This window comes from Schistocerca nitens, chromosome 8, assembly GCF_023898315.1.
Source record: "Schistocerca nitens isolate TAMUIC-IGC-003100 chromosome 8, iqSchNite1.1, whole genome shotgun sequence".
NCBI classification, from domain to species: domain Eukaryota; kingdom Metazoa; phylum Arthropoda; class Insecta; order Orthoptera; family Acrididae; genus Schistocerca; species Schistocerca nitens.
The window spans coordinates 123,010,970-123,033,371 of NC_064621.1; the positions used below are offsets into that span (position 1 = coordinate 123,010,970).

General features: G+C 41.9%; 1 protein-coding gene across 1 annotated transcript in view; it reads right to left on the minus strand.

The window, feature by feature from the left end:
- Nucleotides 1-22,402, minus strand: part of LOC126198865 (E3 ubiquitin-protein ligase SHPRH) — a 259,483-nt gene that overhangs the window by 72,729 nt on the left and 164,352 nt on the right. Inside the window, exons 13-15 of the mRNA XM_049935462.1 lie at nucleotides 10,250-10,387; nucleotides 7,829-8,034; nucleotides 5,786-5,959 (exon numbers count right to left, since the gene is read on the minus strand). Coding sequence (XP_049791419.1) covers nucleotides 5,786-5,959; nucleotides 7,829-8,034; nucleotides 10,250-10,387 — 518 coding nt within the window. The remainder of the gene's footprint in view (nucleotides 1-5,785; nucleotides 5,960-7,828; nucleotides 8,035-10,249; nucleotides 10,388-22,402) is intronic.

Below are 22,402 nucleotides of genomic sequence, written 5' to 3' on the forward strand. Positions count from 1 at the left end.
CTCCAGTATTGACATGTTAACCTGACATGGCACGAGCAGTGGAAACTGCAGACGGTTAGAATTAATCATGAATACTTGAGGGTGTTACACTTGTAACACTTGTCTATCTGATCGTGTCAGTGCTTCACACACTCAGTGGGGACAGATGTGGCCAGAAGAGTAGTGAGACTGTTGCGCAATATGTCTACTTCGTCAGCTCCTCAATACACATGCATCCCAGTATCTCGCATCAGAGGTTGAGTACCTGTCATCTCTTCCTGTTGTTGCTGTTCGCCTCTTCCAAAAAGCTGCCCTGCAGTCTGAGCTAAATCTATGCTTTTAAGGAAAAAACTGTAGTGCTTCATCTTGGCAACCTCAAACTTTTTCCCTGTAGAAATACGGCCAGTTTTTCTTTCTGTCAAAATGTGAAGACACTGTTAACATCTTCATATATTCCACTCTTCATTTCTCATCCAGTTGTGGCACTCTCTTCATTACTCATGCTGTGTATTATCACCACATTTCTCTTCCCCTATCCCTCCTCCTCCTCTCACATTCATTGCTGGAAATTCACTGGGTCACACAAACCTACTGATACCAAATGTCGGATTTGTCCCATAACATAACTGGCATATGGTGAGTGACTTATGTCCACAAAAAGTATACGAATGGAACAGTTATAATATTCATTTTGTGGCCTGTATTAGTTTTTGGAATGTAGGTTGTACTTATGCACCTGTCTTTAGTGGAGGATGGGAGCTGACAGTACGATCATGAGTTAGCAAAACCAACAAATACGAATATGTAATCATAGATGCAAACTGATCTGTACTGTATCCCAAGGACTGGGTTGTGTAGAAAAGTGACAAGTTCATTGAGTGTTGACAATGTTGTGTCAAACACTTCATTTAATCCAATTCACTCAGTTTAATTGTACATGTCTGTAATTTGTCTTTGATAGTTTACTTCTTTTTTCAATTATAGCTACTACTGTTTCCACTATTTGTGTTACACGCTGCTGCTCATTAAGAGTGTAACATTGGGAAGGATGGTAAATAAGGAAATTTTACTTACAATATTAGAGAAGGAAAGTTGCTGCTCACCATATAGCAGAGATGCTGAGTCGCGATAGGGACAACGAAAAGATTCACACACTTATAGCTTTGGCCATTAAGGCGTTTGTGAGCAACACACACACACACACACACACACACACACACACACACACACACACACACACGCGCACACACACACGCAAATCCACCTTGCACACACGTGTGTGTGAATCTTTCTGTTGCGCCTATCGTGACTCAGTATCTCCACTATATGGTGAGTAGCAACTTTCCTTCTCTAATATTGTCACATTCAATCCTGTATTTTCCATTGTTTGAAATTTTACTTACTGTGCATATAGAGTACAGCAGGACCAGTACATGACCCATGTGGTAAATGATTTGGGCACACACTAGATGCACAATTCAGTGCACAGAGCAGCCTCCCTGACAGCAGCAGTGGTTCTAATCCAGACAGGCATAGAGTCAAATTGACCTCAGGTGACACGTATGGGTATACTCTTAGCATGTCTTATATGACTGCCTTATTAGGCCACTATAATCAACAGGTGACTTGGTAATTTTTGACAAGTGGTATGTCAATTTTAGCGCCCTGATAAATTGGTGATATAAAACTTAATCAGAGGCTACACAACGGTCGCTGGCCTCAGACTGATTTATGTCACAGCTGGAGCAGGTACTTCTGTATTGTTTTGTGTCACTTCAGCTCTATGCCAATATTTGTCAATTGTATTATCCCATCATCTTTTGGGCATATTCATGGGACAGCAATAACCATAACAGCAAGTGACTGGTGTTATGCCAGTCTCTGGGCAATCCACATCCAGATGTTTTCAAATAGCATAAGTGATTGACACAAATATTTATGTGTAAACTGTCAGAGAAGTGAGAGCTGTGGAGAGTGCAGAGAGATCATTCCAGATAGTCTATTGTACAATGGTGTCAAGAATACGTTTTACTGGTCGAGGTGAGTGACTGAAAATGGAGAATTGAAGACTATAAGTGAATCCATTGCGCAGAAATAAATGGACAGTAGGCAAAGAATCTTACTGAGCAATCCAATTAAAGCAACAGTAGCATGGAATATAACTGGTAAAAAGTAACCTACAGTCTCAGAAGAACTACGGTATGTATGGTGCAATTATTCATCTGTAGAAGAAATCGTCAGTAGCGAATTAGTTTACCAAGAAGGATTTGTTTCAAACTACAATTTTTCTCTACAATAATTTTGTAACATACCTCTGAAAGTGTATTAAAAGTAATAAATGCCGTTACAGTGCATCAGACATCATTATGTTATCTGTCAGATAGTAACTGGAAATATTTCCACCTACATTTAAGCATTCCTATTAAATGTGATATATGGGAGGAAAATAATTGCTGTAATGAAGAGAAAGAGAAACAGAGAGAGTGGAACATGCTCATATCACAACTACAGGTAATGTGCCATGTACTTTTAATAGCTGTGTAAAAAGTACAGAGTATAAAAACTGTCTTCTGAAGCAACAGGCAACAACTTGATCAGCATGGAAAACACTCAATGGGAAAGAATGAAAATCCATGATCAGCTTTCGATTACCAGCAAATTAGCATACTAACTGTCACATCCAGAGACCCAAGAATATATTTTGCATGGTTGACTTAAAATCAGGAGAATGTCTATCACAAAGTTGTTGCAATTAGTTGGTTAAGACAGTTGTGAATTTCAGAACTTGTTCTTGTGTACATGACAAGATTAAAAGTTTTTGGTTGACTTCACATTTACAAAAATAAAGCTGTGAATATAAGGTACACTTCTATCACTCACTTTACAAAATGTAATACCGTTGTTGATTCTTGCAGTGGAGTAGATGTGATTAAGAAAAGACAGTTAGTCAATATTTTGTATTTTGTTCATTAAATGGAACAGTTAATCTTTGTATTGTTTATCCAAGCTCTTTCGCTTCCTCATTATGGTGTAATATAGGATTTTGGTATTAGGGAAACATGATTGATTAGTAATTTACTGAGAGACTTAGAACTAATTATAGTCAGTGTAATTCTAAAGTTAAGCATTAGTACAAGTTACATACTGTAGACAGCTTTGCAAGCAAAAGGGGAACTTGTGCTTTAGCTTTGGACTTGTCGAATGTGAAAGAGACAATATTATGGCTGCACATTACCACTGAGTAGTTATCTTCAATATTAAAATATAATTTCTGCTGTTATTGAAGTTATGTGTAGCAAAGTAACACACAAGTCACTGAATAGATGTTTCACATCTTAACAATATTATGAAAAGGATAGTTGGTACTCACCATATAACAAGATGCTGAGTCGCAGATAGACACAACAAAAAGACCATCAGAATGTGAGCTTTCGGCCAACAATGCCTTCGTTGAAAATAGACAAAACACGTGCACGCGCGCACGCACGCGCGCGCACGCACGCGTGTGCACACACACACACACACACACAAAAGAAGTCTTTGGCTGCTGTGGCCCAAAGTGAGACTGCACAAGGATTGCAATGAAACAGAAGAGACAAAGGTCACAAATGAATGTATCATAGAATTAATTGAAATATGGAAAAGTCTGAAGGAAAATAAAGTAAAAGTGTTTACAAATGGGGAAGGTGAGGACAAAGTAGAAAGCAAGGTAGACAAGGCAGGGAAAGAAAGAGAGACTATGAGAAATGACAAAGAGAGCAATGGTGAAAGATGGGAAGGAGAGTTTGAATAGTGTGTTTAGAATGAGTCTATGATGCAAGAGGTTGTGGCTGAAGATGAGACAGCCAATGAAGAACCAGATGACAGCTTGGGTATTGCATAACTATTTAGCACCTTACATGATAACTGTGCACAAACAGAAGAGGAAGTTCGTATATTTGTGGTTTATAAAAGGGATGATATGATATGTGAACAAGAAATAAGGCAAGAGGTGAAGTGTAAGTAAAAGATCTGAATGCTATAATGAAAAGGACTGAAGATTCACTACCACAAAAGAAAGTTGTGCAAAAATTGGAAAAGTGAACTACTTGATATGGAGGCAGGATTTTTGAAATATCAGGAGAGTGGTGAACGGAACAAAAGCAGATATGAAAGAACAAAAGAATGAGATGGGTTAAGGAGCAAAAAAGATGAGGATGAAGATAAAATTTTAGTGACAGTGATGAGAAGCCAGATGAAAAGATCAAGTGATGTACAGAATGAAAATTCCAGTGAACATGAGGAGGATGAAATTACTACACATTGGTCATACTCGACAAATAGCAACACTGTCAACTGAAGGAACTATGAAAAATGATCTATTGCAGGATGACATGAATGAAGGAAATGATAAGATGTCTGCCATCTCGTTACTCATAAATTCCTTTAAAGTTACTCCACGAATTCATAGCTATGTATAGATGTTTGTAAACATGCTCATGTAGGCATGTCCATGATATGTCCAAGCACAGCTAATGCACTCCATTCCACAGTTCCCTGGTGCTTTAACTTCCACACACAATGGGATGTAACTTTACACTCTAATTAGATGATGCATTGACAGCAACAATTTTTTTATGCTTTCATTAAGTATAAAAATTATTTTCAGTCTTTTATTAATAAAACATGCAATATGCCATTTTCAAACATGCCAGAAAGTGAATCTTACTAGAGATAAAGCATTCCGATACTTTTAATGTATTGAACTGTACAGTTTTTATAATCTTGACAAGCCAATTTTTCTCACAATGTTATTGGGCACATAAATTTTTAAATCTATCTGACTTTTACTTTTTTTTATCATTTGACATTGTTTCTCTGTATCACAACATAAACTTTATATACTGTCTATATTCATATTGTACATATGTAAGCCTTGATTTGTCATCTTTTATTACATACAGCTGTCACTTTTAACACACTAGCAGAGCAGCAAGTTACATATTTAGCTTTTTCAGCATTTTCCCATAGTTTAAGTCTTAAATTCCATGTTTGATTTTGTATTTAAGGAGTGTAACTCGGGGTTTTAGTCAATGTAAAGCATAGATTGGTGCAGTCTGTTGCACAGTTGTCATTTCTTTTGAAGGTGAGCTATAAATCTCAGTAAGGAGTCAGCCCTGTCGCTGATGCTTCAGGACAGAAGCAAGTTGCATATTTAGTTTTCTGTGTGTGCTTTTATAGTTAATACTTCGTAAGTGAGTAATACTAGGATGGATAGGATGTATGCTTGATGCATGCGGATGCAGTAGGGGCTGACTGAACTTCACCAACAGCTTAAGCAACCTTTTTTTCAGCCACAGTCAGCCATCTTCAGGCCTGGCAGATTATCTGACACGTTGCATGGGATTCCTCAGGTGTCACCCATTTTACCCACGGGCTCTGCTGCCAAGGAACCTCACAATGTATGAAATGTGGGGTCTGCCAGCACTGTGGAGGGACTGGTGGGTCATAATGCATCTACATCTCTCAAGGCAGAGAGACTACATGGAGGTTGGGTGTCTGGCATCACACGCGAGTGTATACGAGTCCCTTTTTCCGCCTAAGGTAAGTCTTTCCGCTCCCGGGATTGAAATGACTGCTTACCCTCTCCCTTAAAACCCACATCCTTTCGTCTTTCCCTCTCCTTCCTTCTTTCCCGATGAAACAACCTTGGGTTGCGAAAGCTTGAAATTTGTGTGCGTGTTTGTGTGGTTTTTATTGTGTCTATCAACAGACCAATGCTTTCTATATTTTCATATATATATATATCAGTGCATTTATAACTTACTTCTTCTTGTTGGCTGAATAACTGCGTAAATGACATTCAACACTTTCATTCACCAGTTTTGGTACTGGAGATACTTTCAGTGATTCTAACCTCTTAAGACAATTCTTCCTAAGATCATTTAGTTCTTCATCCCATCTGCACAGTTGATATTCAATGCTTTTTAATGTCTTCAGCCTGTAACAAATGGTGAAATGAGATTACTACAATTACCATTTTGTGCACATTAAGAGTGTTTTCATGAATTTAATAATAATAATAATAATAATAATAATAATAATAATAATAATAAAGGTTACACTTCTATGTTTCTTGTGTTCTAGTGAGGTTAAGAGCTCCAAAAATATCAGTATTTATCTGATCTATAGCTTACAAACTGCTTTTATTTATAGCAAATGGTGTGGTTCAGTTACACTGTAAGTACAGTCCACACTCTGCCACAGAAATTATGGATATAATTAACTACGAATACCAACAGCTTCTGCAGAATATTAATAGCTCAACAAAATTATAGGTACTGGAAAGATACGCATGCATGAACAATCATACATTTATCACATAATAACATAATTAGTTATCCTTAACTCACGTTTTGGAAAGTTCTCTTGACAGAATGTACCATTTTCTAACGCATAAATCATATTACAGAAAACAGAAATATCAAAATATTGTTAACTGCTATTTCCTGCATCCGAATCAGTGTGATTTCGCAGTTCACTTTAGTTCTCTTTGTGGATGATTCAACTATTTTAATGAAGCTCATATCTTAGAATTAATAAGGTGCCTTAGCTCAGTTAGATTTGAAGTACACAATTTCGGCTGTATGAGAATTTACTTTGCATACTTCCATTCATGCCAGCGCTCACTAAGCACCTAATGTGGCAAAGTTTTCAGATTGACTCATGTAAATTTCTGTGGGGCAGTTCCTCCTAGCCTGCTGAAGTTGATCATGACACAAAATTTAAAATTATTGTTTTATATTTATTTACATATCATTAGCAGTGTAACATAATAATTTTTTATAATGTTTAGTGATTAAATTGTATTCCACTCAAATAAAATGTATAGCTTTGTCTTCTTTCCACATCCCAAGAGATGCTTCTTCACACGATCCACATAATGCAACTTATTAATGTAACAGATAAACTTTAAACACACAAAAATGTAAATAATTTTGTTTTACTTTGTTGCAATTATGTACTGTACAGAGCTGATCACAGTATAAGGGGTGCTCAAAAAGTTTCTGTTCAAAGGCCATACGGTCTAGAATTGTTATGCCAATACGGCAAAATTCCTGTGAGCACTGAGGCAATCATTCCACCAATGCACCAAGTTGAAGATACCTGTTTGGTAAAATACCATGTCCTGCTGCATGATGAAGTCCGTAACTGCTTGATGCACATCCTCAGCTGACACGAATCTTCAACTCTTCAAGGCCTTTTTAAGGAACCAAAGGACAGATAATCGCGTGGTGAGAGATCGGGACAGGACGGCACATGCTTGAGTGTCTCCCACTTGAATTGGCATAACTTCTGTGTTACAACATTTGTGATACAGAAGCGCCGTGTCGAATGCAACCAGCACCATGCCACAACAGCATTTTTTGACAGGCATGTTGCCCCATACATAGTCTTCTATTCCGATGGCTGTCTGCTGATGTTTGTCCTTTGGCAGCCCAAGAAAAGAATAACAGTATGTTGGTCCTGTTTGGACATAACGTCACCATATGAGGTCCATTCAAAAATTCCGGAACATTCATAATTTTGCGCATATGGTGTGTTGGAATGAAATGCGGCTGGCATGCCACACCTGCATTTGTGTGTGTGTGTGTGTGTGTGTGTGTGTGGTCTACTGTTGACAAAGGCCTTCTCTCTCTCTCTCTCTCTCTCTCTTGTATAGAAGAAACTGCTTATTAGGAATGGCTAGTATCTGAGTATGTTTTCCAAACCTATATCATAAAATCTGTAGACACAATTAACGAAACTGCAGACTATCAGAGAAGTAATGAAAAAAAATCTTATCATGCCGAGAGGATATCCATTTTACCTTTCCAGCACTGATTTTGCTTCAAATTTGGTCATTTTATCAACAAGATCATTCCTCACACGACTAACAAACTCATCTTCATGCCCTTCTACAATAACGTATTGTATAAGAACTTCCCACCATTCGCCCCTGGCCATTGATAAATCCTTGGCACATTCCTCCACGTCTTTAGACAGTGAATCAAGCTGTTCATAAGCTGCCTCACCCTGAAACAATTTTTCTTAAATTCACATTTTATTGCAACAGGAAGACTTACCTCTATAGGCTAAATATAACTGTAGAAAATATGATAGTTTGTGCCACAGACAATGTAATCATATTGTATGTAACACCTCTAAACAAACAGTAATAGCACCCATTAACATGCGATTATCATTATTAGCCTGAACTATTGAAACAACTATGGTACAGATTGGACGAGTTCTCAGGAATGCATGTGAAGTAGATACATATTACTGTGATAAAAAAAAAAAGAAATTGTCACACTGAAAGAGGCAAATTAAAGTTTTTTAAGGTCAGTGACAGTTACAGTACAGTTTATTTACAAAAAGCATACAAAAGTGCAGAATTTTCTATGAACGTAGGGAATGGGACAATAGGCATAGTTTCCTGTTTCTAAGTACTGACATTTAAGAGTACGGAAGAAATTTGCCAATATACTTTGTTCCTTGCTTTAAGATAAGGATGCAAATAACAGATTTATGGCACACAGTAAATAATGTAATAAGAAGCAACAAAAGAGTGAAATGAATGAGACTGAACTAAACACCTTGATACAGAAACAAAATCCAGTGAACAAGGATTACAAGCAAAAAAGAGAGCAAAGGAAAAGTACAACTAAATCAAAAGAACATCTGCTTCAAAATGTATAGGAATAAAAAAATACACTCCTGGAAATTGAAATAAGAACACCGTGAATTCATTGTCCCAGGAAGGGGAAACTTTATTGACACATTCCTGGGGTCAGATACATCACATGATCACACTGAGAGAACCACAGGCACATAGACACAGGCAACAGAGCATGCACAATGTCGGCACTAGTACAGTGTATATCCACCTTTCGCAGCAATGCAGGCTGCTATTCTCCCATGGAGACGATCGTAGAGATGCTGGATGTAGCTTGCCATGCCATTTCCACCTGGCGCCTCAGTTGGACCAGCGTTCGTGCTGGACGTGCAGACCGCATGAGACGACGCTTCATCCAGTCCCAAACATGCTCAATGGGGGACAGATCTGGAGATCTTGCTGGCCAGGGTAGTTGACTTACACCTTCTAGAGCACGTTGGGTGGCACGGGATACATGCGGACGTGCATTGTCCTGTTGGAACAGCAAGTTCCCTTGCCGGTCTAGGAATGGTAGAACGATGGGTTCGATGACGGTTTGGATGTACCGTGCACTATTCAGTGTCCCCTCGACGATCACCAGTGGTGTACGGCCAGTGTAGGAGATCGCTCCCCACACCATGATGCCGGGTGTTGGCCCTGTGTGCCTCGGTCGTATGCAGTCCTGATTGTGGCGCTCACCTGCACGGCGCCAAACACGCATATGACCATCATTGGCACCAAGGCAGAAGCGACTCTCATCGCTGAAGACGACACGTCTCCATTCGTCCCTCCATTCACGCCTGTCGCGACACCACTGGAGGCGGGCTGCACGATGTTGGGGCGTGAGCGGAAGACGGCCTAACGGTGTGCGGGACCGTAGCCCAGCTTCATGGAGACGGTTGCGAATGGTCCTCGCCGATACCCCAGGAGCAACAGTGTCCCTAATTTGCTGGGAAGTGGCGGTGCGGTCCCCTACGGCACTGCGTAGGATCCTACGGTCTTGGCGTGCTACCGTGCGTCGCTGCGGTCTGGTCCCAGGTCGACGGGCACGTGCACCTTCCGCCGACCACTGGCGACAACATCGATGTACTGTGGAGACCTCACGCCCCACGTGTTGAGCAATTCGGCGGTACGTCCACCCGGCCTCCCGCATGCCCACTATACGCCCTCGCTCAAAGTCCGTCAACTGCACATACGGTTCACGTCCACACTGTCGCGGCATGCTACCAGTGTTAAAGACTGCGATGGAGCTCCGTATGCCACGGCAAACTGGCTGACACTGACGGCGGCGGTGCACAAATGCTGCGCAGCTAGCGCCATTCGACGGCCAACACCGCAGTTCCTGGTGTGTCCGCTGTGCCGTGCGTGTGATCATTGCTTGTACAGCCCTCTCGCAGTGTCCGGAGCAAGTATGGTGGGTCTGACACACCGGTGTCAATGTGTTCTTTTTTCCATTTCCAGGAGTGTAATTTAGTAATTTTACATAAGGTGGAAAACAAATTTAATTTCAATAGGATAAATGGTATGAGACTACAGAAATGTATGGCACAGTAAAAACTTATTCTTCATTAATGATGAATTTAACTGCCAAACCTGAGAGTCTCTTTTACTTATGTATTCCTCTTCAACAGTCTTGCACTGAGCACGTAAATCTTCACATGTCAGATTGAGAGAGCTAACATGCTGATGCTGTTCCAAAATTTCTGCGAAGTTATGTAATGTGTGGATCATCTGAAACAGTTCACAAAACATTAATGTATTAATAGAATGAAACTTTCACTCTACAGCGGAGTGTGCGCTGATATGAAACTTCCTGGCAGATTAAAACTGTGTACTGGACCGAGACACGAACTCCCGAGTTCGAGTCTCGGTCCGGCACACAGTTTTAATCTGCCAGAAAGTTTCATTAATGTATTATTATTTACAAAATTAAATAAATGTATTACCTGACAAATTTAACACAAAAAGAAATAAAACTCAGATGCTTTATATTACGATTACGAGTACCCACTTTTAAGATAATTTTGTTACTCCATTCATCATCTTTATTGTCGGTTCTGTTTATTTGAGGTCAATCAATAGACTATTTTTATACTAGTTATCTACACTATTTATATTTGAAATGATAGAAACAATGGAAAATCCAGGATGGAATGCAACAATGTAACTCATCCATCCCTACACAACCCCTGCTCCCAACCCCTTACCTCACGGCTCGTACCCCCTTTGATAAACCTAGATGCAAGACCTGTCCATACATCCTCCTCTGGTCACAAACATCACCTACCCCAACAAAGGCAGGGCTACCTGTGAAACCAGTAATGTGATCTACAAGCTAAGTTGCAACCACTGTGCTGCATTCTATGTGGGCATAACAACCAACAAGCTCTCTGTCTGCATGAATGGTCACTGACAAACTGTGTCCAAGAAGCAACTGGACCACACCATTGCTGAGCATGCCACCCAACACAACATTCTTCATTTTAATGACTGTTTCACAGCCTGTGTCATATGGATCCTTCCCACCAACACCAGCTTTTCTAAACTCCTCAAGTGGGAACTCTCCCTGCAATACATCCTACATTCCCGTAGCCCTCCTGACCAACCTCCGTTAGTATTGTCCCCACCCATCTAGCCCCTTCCCTGTTCCCATTCCAGCACTAAACAGCCCTCTATTCCACCAACACACCCAGGCTTTTTTCTTCTCTCCTTCTCTGCTATCCCTTCCCCTCTCTCCCTGCCCTCCGTCTAACCTCCCAACTGCATCTAGCTGCCCTACCCTCTCTCCACCTCGTCCCTACATGCTCCCAAGCAACATTTCACCATCCCCTACCCCTAGCCTGCCATTCCTCCCCCTCCCCGCCCCACCCCAGCCTCCTCCTTATCCCCACCCAGTTGCCTCTCCCATTATGCACTACTGCTGCCTGGTCCTGCACCGTATGTGGCAATGTTTTCGTGGCACAAACCCGGCACCTATTTCAACACCCCAATCACAGGATCCCAGGCCATACTCAGATGCAATCCACTGTCTTTATTGAGAATGTTATCCAATATTTTAATGTCTATTGCTACATGTACTACTCTATGCCAATCCATTGGTCCGTTTAATAACAGCATTGTCAAATGCAATTTGGTGTCCATTTTCCAATGCATGCTCCGCTAAAACTGGTTTTTCAGGATAGTGTAAGCAGAAACATCTTCCATGTTCTATACGACCCTGTTCAATAGGGCGGAAAGTCTGACAGACATGAAACTGCCCTTAACCACACAGTATTTTGTATATTCACAGGCTTCATTAGTTGCTGGATCCTTGCTGGAGACATGAAATCATTGTTAAATATCTTTCAATTCAGCAGCTATCAGATGTTTGAGTGGTTGCAACTGAGTGATACAGGTCAATAAAAAACAAACAAGATTTCTTACACCACTGTTTCTTTCCCACCTTTTTGAGAGTGATCTGAGAAGGAAAAATTATTACATTATGTATCTTCTACTAAAAGCTTGCTGGGTACACAGTAAGTCTTTAGAACTTTTTTCTTAAGCTTCTGGGGATGATAAAAAATGACGGCAAATAATGTATGGTGACCTTGGCCTTTCGCTGCACACTTCTCTTAGCAGTTTGGATATTCCTAGCTCGCTACTACCATCTGCTACGGCAGTGAGTTTCTTAATTCATGTGTTTCCTTCTGCCCCAAGGTGTTGATTCTGCCATGTGACGAGATGCCTGTCTTCTATGGTTGCTGGCTACCAGTGCATGTCGAGCATCACCATTGGCTTAAGCCCCATGCTGCAATGGATGCACCATGCGGCAACATGCTTCATTTCAAGATGCTTCTCATTAAGTTGTAAGACTCAACCATGCTGTGTCTACATCTGCTACATGGCCTGGCATGTAAATCGACGTTTCACACCAAAAGACATTTTGACTGGCAAGTGTTAATGCCGAAGTGAGTGCTATGTGAAATCCACCCATCACTATAGTCATGTTTGTGTGCTAACCACATGCCTTTGGCTGTGATCTTGTCCAGACCATTTCTTCTACAAGGGATGATTAATTCCGTGCCTCATATCACTAAAATGCCTCACATCACTAAAATTTGGAGTTGTGCTGGTGATACTTGGGGTGAGGTTCGGTTTCTGCTATTCCTACTGTGCTGCACCTTTGTATGGTGCCACCACATTGGCTAGTGACTCTCTCTGATAGCTGTACTTTCTAAGACAGTTTCATGTTTCTCTTTTGTAGTAGTTTAGTCATTTAATAAATGTACTGTTTCTCAACAATGTGTGGAAATTACCTTTTGTGCAGAACCCATTATGTATTATTTCACAATTTTGTAAATAATTTCGTAAGTTAGCTAGGGAGACATTCCTAAACTGGTGTCCCAACAAAAACCTCAGTCAACTTAATTTTCTATTACAACATGTTGGCCACCTCATCCCATTAGTGTGCTTTTTGGCTCACGCATCCCACCAGCAACTTCCATTTCCGTGCTACAGACACTAGCATAATGAGCTATTTCTCTTGCGTGTGTTTTCCCACCCCCTTGTGCATCCAAGCGACCATGCCTTCTGCCACCGGTCCAACAGATGCCACTTCGTGAGTGGTTGCCACTCCAGTGCCACACAATATAATTGCTGAGCCGATTGTGCACCTTGTGGAATGACAATGCTGCAACACTGACTGGCACGCACAACTTGTGGTGATGGAACCACCAGCGGCCCAGCACCCCATGCCAGACTCCGTGATGGAACCACCAGTCGCTCCAGCACCCCATGCCAGACTCAATGCCAATACCCAGATCCGTCCCTATGTATACCGCTGCCACCGTTTATCCTGGCCTCGACGTCAGGTCTCCAGCTACTGCCACCACTCTGCACGGCATACAACAGCTCACCTACTGCCCTTCAATCTGCAGGTCTGCACCTTTGGTTTTCATTGGTGAACCTCATCCTTGCTGGCTACGGCATCACTCACGATGCCACCACGTTCGTTATGGCGATGAGCCAGGCTCGAGTTGACATATGTGATAAGAGGTCGATGATATCATCTTGTCATCCAAAGCCAGAGACTGCTACGAGAAACTGGCACTGTCTTGTAACACAACATAAATCGTCTGAAATGCAGTGTGTTGGGGTCCTTCTTTCCCTTGAGCAGTGTGGGGATCAGATGCCTGATGGAGCCACTTATGGTCTCCGACCATTTCCTATACAATATCTGGCTAACTCGCCTTCCAGCCCCAATAAGATCCCTTGTTCACTGACACTGCCAGACTCACTGACAGACTGACAGGTTGAAGGAGTTGCTGGTCTCCCTGTCTGTCACTGCGTCAACCTCAACCCCAATGGTCACAGTCAGCTGGCCATCATTCTGCCAGCCACCCTGCTGCGAACTCTCCCTCGCCACTTAAGCACCACTAATGATGTCATTGGCTGCTCCCCCGCCCCCTCCCCCTGCTGGGCTGCAGCATAATGCCCAGCATCTGGGAGTAAATGACAGCCTTGACTGCCTCAGCAACATTGTGACAACTCTGCACGTGACCATGGCCCATTTCGATTCCAACTGTTGCCGTCTGTGCAGCCGCAGCCACCAGCACAACAACAGCTACTGCCACCACAACTCTAGCCACCCTACTGACACCTCTCATGACACAGCCAGCCTCTGCTGGTACCACTAGCACTTCACCCTGATACTAAGAACTGTAAGGAACCTTACTCTTGGCACAAAACAGGAATGGCCACTGGGATTAGGTGTGCCCAGCTATTGCTCAGTCTCCAAGCACTAGTTCATCCGTGACACCTGCTTTGCAATGCCAATCCTGATCAACAATGGCTCCAAGTTGTCTGTCTTCCCAAGATGAGACCATGGCACAGCCTCTGTCATCCTCCTGATTGCACTGAATAACCTACAGTATACACCATTGCAGCCTCAACATTTGCCTACATTGATACCTGCCATGGCCCTTCACCATAGCTGACATCCCAATGTTAGAGCAAACTTAAGCAGGTACTACTGCCTGCTCCGACATGGCCGGCCGATGGTTCACAAACAATGGTACAGGGAGGTCAATGAAATGCACCACTTGTTTTGCTGTTTTCTTCAATGTGAAGCAGGCATAAGCATCATTTTGCTCATATTCACGTGGACATCGTCAGCCCTCTACCTTCCTCTGATGGTTGCCACTACCTCTTCGCTATGATGGACAAATTCACCTGCTGGCTTGAGGAAATACAAATACCCAACTTCAATACTATCACAGCAGTCACTGCCTGCCTCTATAAGAGGATAGCCCATTTCGGCTGCCCTTTCTCGTGCACTGACAGACATCTGTGGGGCCATCCAGCTACCATTGGCATGGTGGAATGGCTCCACCATACCTCTGAGGCTGGTTTCGCCTGCCACAACAGCAAGTGAACTGCTGCCCTGCTGCTGGTAATTCTCGGTCTCTGCATCACTCGCAAGACTGGCCTTCAAACGTCTGCCACCGATCTTGTTTATGGCCAGTCCCTAGCAGTGCCAAGTGACTTCCTTCAGACTGCCGACGTGCCTGTGGATGTCGTTATCCCTGAGTTCGTCACCAGCTTGCAGGACTGCATGACTTGCCTGTGGTCCACCTTACCATGCTGAACACAGAGCAATCATTCACAGCAACTTTGCTTCATGAACTCACATTATGCTAAGTATCAACGTTCACCAGAACCTCCCCACCACCTTCGTATGCATTACTACAGCCCCTACTGGTTCCTGATGGGGGCTACAAGATGTTTATCCTGCATCTTCACTGCATCCCTACCAGTGTTTCAGTCGATGCACTGAAGCCTGTCTATACACTTCCTGATCTCACAATACCCGGCCAGATTACCATCTTTGTTAAAACACCATAGGCCCATACCACCGCCGACATCAGCACCTCCATTGGCACAGTTGCCACTGCCGCTGACACCACCACCACTGGGCGAAGCACTCACATTACAGTCCCAAAGACACCTACCTATCACACTATGGTTCAGAACACCCTCCATACCATGCAGACACCACCATTGACCTACTGGCCGTAGACAACACAAGCGCTAGCTCCCCTGTGGCAGGACGGTCAAGCATCTAGCCCTCTACCTTTCCTGCAGCCTATGCCCGATACAGCAATTTCATCTCTGCCACTGTAAACAGCTGGTTACACTCCTGACGCTGCATCACAGCCTCTGCAACTTCCATAACAGTGTTATTTCAAGTGTTCCCACTGCTGTACCCAGAACCTACCTTTACCCATTCTCATTCCAGAGGCAACAGTGATTCACGTCCACAGTGCCTGGCATGCGCGCTTTTAACTGTCAGACATGGCCAGCAGGTTGTCAACCCCTTCTCGCAATCAGCTGGCAGTGCCACTGTGCTCTAGCCTCTGCAGCTCTGTGCTGACAACTGTGTCCAGTGCCTGCCCACTCCCGTGTGTCTAGCTTTGGAATCAGAATGAGGCCGATCCGGCTGGCACTATTACCCCATGCGTTACCAGCTTACTTGCTGCTTGCACCCATTGCCGATACTCTGCTGCCACTCGCTGCCCCACTACTGACAACCTGCTGACCTGCCCACATCACACACGTGGTCCTGCCATCCAGTGTCTGCCTTCGTAGCATGACTGGCACCTGCAGTGTCGAGCCACAAACTGTGGTCTGACTGCTGATATAACACGACCCTCCACTAGCATCAGCCTTCACTTTAGCCACCATCCGAGCTTTGTTCTAGAGGGAGAAGGGGCAGACTGTGTGACGGACTTTCACAGAACATCTGTCTAAGCAGTTTCACACATTCCTCATTCGCTACAACCATCTGCTAAAACAACGAGTTTCTGACTTCGCGTGTTTACTTTCGCCCAAATCTGTCAGTTCTGTTGTGTGAATGGATACCTGGCTTTTATGGTGACTAGCTGTGGGTACAGGACTATAGCTCAGTTCCTAGCTTTCCTTCCGCCGACCTATCCTCACTCTCAGTCTTGATCTTCTCCTTGCAGCATCAACATCAAGTTAGGCCCCAGGCCACAGTGGACATGCCACATGGTGACATGCTTGTACCGAGATGCTTATCATGAAGTTTTAAGACTCATCCACATCACTCCATCTCTACACCACCTATTCAACCTGGCTTGTAAATCAGTGTTTCGTGCCAAAAGACATTCCGACCAGCGAGTGTTAGTGCCTAAGCAAATGCTGTCTGAGGTCTGCCCGTCACTGCTGGTACACTCGTGTGCTAACCACTGAAACGAATCTGTACTTTTTTGATACCTGTGCAAAAGTAGACAAAATATAACTGTGTTAATTGAACCTCTCAATATTATTTTCAAGCTACTGATATTTCTTGCCATTTGATAAACATATTTTCACTGTTAATTTGTGGACCCCTTGCTTTTTTATAATGTCAGCCGTAACTGAAAATGCCGCCGCGTGTGAAATCAGATTTATGATTCGTTTTCTAAATGCAAAGAAAGTTAAACCAAAGGAAATTCATCAGCAAATCTGTGAGGTTTACGGACAAAATGCTACGAGTGATTCAATGGTTAGAAGATGGGTCAGACTGGTCAACGAAGGATGTGATCAAGTGCAAGATGAAGAACGAAGTGGATGCCCATCTGTGGTTACTGAAGAACTGGTTCACACAACTGAAAGGAAGATTAAGCACAACCGTAAGTTTACACTTAGTGCCCTTGCTATGGAAGTTCCGCAAATCTCGTGATCACTAATTCATGAAATTGTTACCGAAAAATGGAAATTTCGAAAACTTTGCTCACATTGGGTACCCAAAATTCTTACTGAACAACACAAAAAACAACAGATGGGCAGTGCACTTCAGTTTTTGACATGCTAAAATGAAGACGGCTATGGTTTTCTTTCTCGGATAGTCACGGGGGATGACACTTGGGTATCGTACAACCCCCCTGAAACAAAACAGCAATCAATGGAATGGAGGCACACTTCATCCCCAACAAAGGTTAAGCCTAAGCAAATCTTGACACCTCAAAAAGTCATATGCACTATATTTTAGGACAGAAAAGGCATTTTGATGATTGATTTCTTACCACAAGGCCAAACAATCAACGCACACGGTTACTGTGAGACTATTAAGAAATTGCGCCGCATAATACAGAACAAGTGCTGACGATTACTGTCAAAAGGTGTTGTTTTTTTCCATGAGAATGGCTGACCTCACACGCCAAATGTGACCAAACAACTCTTACGGGAGTTTCACTGAGACGCGTTTCATCATTCTCCGTAAAGCCTGGACCTCGCTCCTAGTCACCTTCAGCTCTTCTTAAACCTAAAATCTGTCCTTGGTGGTCAACACTTCAATGATGATGACAAGCTGAAAGAACATGTTACCACATGGTTGAATATACAGGCGGCAACCATCTATGAAGAAGGCATACAAAAACTTGTGCCACACTGTGACAAATGCCCACAAAATTTTGGAAGCTATGTAGAAAAGTAGTTTAACAGTTGTAGATTTTTGTACAGTAAATATTTTTTCTGTGTATGTACACGTTTGTTTTATATAACCAAACGGATCTTACTTTGCGGACAAACCTCGTATTTGACACGGTGCCCCACTATAGACTGTTAAAGGTACAAGCATATGGAATAGTTTCCCAGATATGTGAGTGGCTCCAAGACTTCTAAAGTAATAGAATTCAGTACATTGTCCTGGACAGTGAGTGTTACTCAGGGACAAAGGTGTCATCAGGAGTGCCGCAGGGGAGTGTGATACGACTGCTCTTGTTCTCTACATATGTAAATGATCTGTAGGATGGGGTGAGTAAATGTCTGCAACTTTTTGCTGATGGCACTGTAGTACGCGGTAAAATATCATTGTTGAGTGAGTGTAGAAGGATATAGGATGACTAAGACAGAATTTCTAGTTGGTGTGATGACTGGCAGCTTGCTCTAAATGTAGAATAATATAAGTTAATACAGATGAGTAGGGAGAACAATGCTGTAACTTTTGGACATGGTATTAGTGGTATGCTGCTTGACACAGTGACACTGATTAAATATCTAAGCATAATGTTGCACAGTGATGTGAAGTTGAATGAGAATGTAAGGACAGTAGAAAGGAAAGCAAATAGTCAAACATTGTTGAGAAAATTTAGAGAACCGGCATTTCCAGGTGACTGTAGACTGATTCTACTACCGCCAACACACATTTCACATGAGGACCATGAGACAAAACAGAGAAAATAGAGCTCATGCAGAGGCAAATAGCCTGTCATTTTTTCCCTTGTACTGTTTGCAAATGGAACAGGACAGGAAATTACTAACAGTGGTATGAGGTACCCCCTGCCATGTGCCCATATAGGGGCTGGCAGGATATGTATGTAGATGTAGATTTATATGGGGTGTAAATTTTACATTATTTAGAACATATTACATTATTTGAATATAATAGAGGGAAACATTCCATGTGGAAAAAATATATCTAAAAACAAAGATGATGTAACTTACCAAACGAAAGCACTGACATGTTGATAGACACACAAACAAACACAAACACACACACAAAATTCAAGATTTCGCAACCAATGGTTGCTTCATCAGGAAAGAGGGAAGGAGAGGGAAAGATGAAAGGATGTAGGTTTTAAGGGAGAGGGTAAGGAGTCATTCCAATCCTGGGAGCGGAAAGACTTACCTGGTGGGTAACGGGAAGAGAGGATACACTGAAGGGCAAGTTCCAGTATATCCCTTCAGTATATCCTCTCTTCCCGTTACCCACCATGCCTCAACCTCCGCTAATTTCAAGTTTCCGCCACTCATACCTCACCTGTCATTCAACAACACCTTTGTCAGTTGAGGCGGAAGTACAGTACTTCCGCCTCAACTGACATCTCTGCCCAAACTCTTTGCCTTTACAAATATCTGCTTGTGTCTGTGGATGTGTGTGTGTGTGTGTGTGTGTGTGTGTGTGTGTGTGTGTGTGTGTGTGTGTATACCTGTCCTTTTTTCCCCCTAAGGTCAGTCTTTCCGCTCCCGGGATTGGAATGATTCCTTACTCTCTCCCTTAAAACCCACATCCTTTCGTCTTTCCCTCTCCTTCCCTCTTTCCTGATGAAGCAACTGTTGGTTGCGAAAGCTTGAATTTTGTGTGTATGTTTGTGTGTCATCAACATGCCAGCGCTTTCGTTTGGTAAGTTACATCATCTTTGTTTTTAGATGTATTGCATTATTTTTTATTCATATGATAAAATTATTCTGGTTACTATCTAGAATATTTAAGTTCTACACTAATTTCTGTAAATGGTTTTCTGTACATAGTACATGCACCTTCAGTTCCTAGAAGCCGAGTTCATCAGGCTCCCTTACACTATAGAAGCAAACACAGTATGTTTGCCTTACAAGATAGTGTGTGTACAGTACTATACAGGTGATACTACAGTGTTTCCTGACAAACTTCTATTTAAGAAAAAAAGTGGTTTATGTCAACTTGAGCACAGATGTTACGCATTATGTGGTTGTCTTTGTTGATATTTAGAGGTTTTCAATTTGTGCAGCTCATTAACACTCTCTTCACCTGAAGAGGGTGATGAACTGAAAATAGTTGTCAGCTATGGTAATTTGTGATCCGAGGCTGGGAGAATGAACTTTTTGAAGACTTCTTAGATTGGTGTCATCTACCAGTGACAATGTCACATGCAATTTAATTGCATCCCTAACTAACAATATATGGTCAGTTATTATCAAGTATGCAAAGGAAAATAATTTATACTGCGGCATTCTTTTCTTTGCACTTAGTAGTTAGAAGAAAACATGGTCGTAAAAACCAAAACAAAGCCACTCGTCTCTAATATTTAAATTACTGATGTTTGCGAAAATTTAAGTATTCACGTGAGCACATTTCATTATGTTCTTAAAAAGAAATGACTACAGACAAAAGAACATTTCCTATATTAACAGTGAAATTTATAAACATTGCTTAAAAATGAAGTCCATCGAAGAGACCAGAAAATTACTTGAAGTAAAAAAGACAGTCAGGGAAGAGCACAGTTTGTTCCCATTTCCTTATAATTGTTTTCCATACAAAATCAATACAGAAAGGGAAAACTCTTTCAGTAAAAGGCATTAAGGACCAATACAAAACAGTTAACAAAAAAAGGGAACATCACTGTAACATGATTAGCATTTTCTGATACCCTTAAGTTATTATCGGAGGACATTGCACTGCCTATCACACAAATTAATACAGCTTTCAAGCAGCCACCACTAAAAACTGGCCACCAGATATTGTTTGGGAAGAGACAGAATGAAAATTAATAATGAAACAGAAGCAGTATACTGCTGCTCTTACTTACCAAAGTAAACTTAGCTTGGCATACAATGAGGTGGTTTATCTTTTAATAGTAATTTTTTTAAAATCATGCATCCAAATTTGTCATATTTACTCAAGGCAAACTCATTCAATTATGATCAAACTACAGCATATAAAAAGGGACGTGAAGACTGATTCTACTTGCTCCACTTTTACCACCAGTGAAGATGAACGGCATACATTCAAAAAGCTAGAATGTAAACTCAAACTTGGCATATTTACAACACCATGGATTTCGTTCATTACTTTGTAAACAGTTTGTTTTCCTACTTTACATACACAAAAACAACAAGAAATACAATCTACAAGCCACAGTACAGTGTGGCATACATACTGAGAGAGGGAAAGACAACTGCCCACATGCCCATGCATGCATCTTAGTGTCACTCGTCGTATTTTCATTACATCTACATAAGGTGGTTGCAAAACTGCTGCACAGTCTTTCTTGAATAAAAGTTCTATGTTTATCAGACAAGGTTTATGAGAACATCACCACCCTTCTCCCACAGTTCACCTAGCATCTGTATTACTCTTTCATACGGTTTATATACACCTTTTGCACTCCTAAAAGCACACCTTCCAGTGTGTTCTGTACCTGCTTGCTCACCTGCTTGATGAGGACTCCAAATGCTGGTGCAGTGCTCTAAAGAGGTGATCACACTGGTGCCATCTGCACAGTCTCCTTTCCAGATGTACCGCACTTTGCCAGACTCCTTCCAATCAAATCGAGTCTTTCATTCACCTTCGCTAATACCGACTTTACATGTTCATTCCACTTTGTATCACTTCCTAGCAAATTACCCTCAATTATTTGAACAAAGGGGCTAGTGTAGATGAGTTCTGGTACTGGGGCAGTGAAATAATTGTTTATTGCCACTGCAGAGAGATATGAAATGCAGACTGGCAATAGCAAGAAAAGTATTTCTGAAAAAGAGAAATTTGATATCGTCTAATATAAATGTAAGTGTTAGACAGTCTTTTATGAAGGCATTTAGTTTTCAGTGTAGCTCCATTCAAAAGTGAAAGAAAACAAAAATTGGTTCAGATGAGGACAGAATGTAAGCTTTTGAAATGCAGGGCTACAAGGAATGTTGAAGATCAGATGGGTGGACCGAACAACTGATGATGAAGTACTGAATAAAACTGAGTAAAAAAGAAATCTGTGGTACTACCTGACTGAGTATGTCCAGCTAACCGATCCGTTTTTTTAGAGGCATCGAGTTACTGCCGATTTGGTAATGACAGGAAGTATGCGGGGGTAACAATTGTAGAGAGACCCCAAGGCTTGAATACAGCAAGCAGATTCAAATAGGGTAGCTTGCAATTGTTATGCATGCATCAAGAGGCTTGCACAGGATACTCTGGTGTGGAGAGCTGAATCAAACCAATTTTTGGATTGAAGA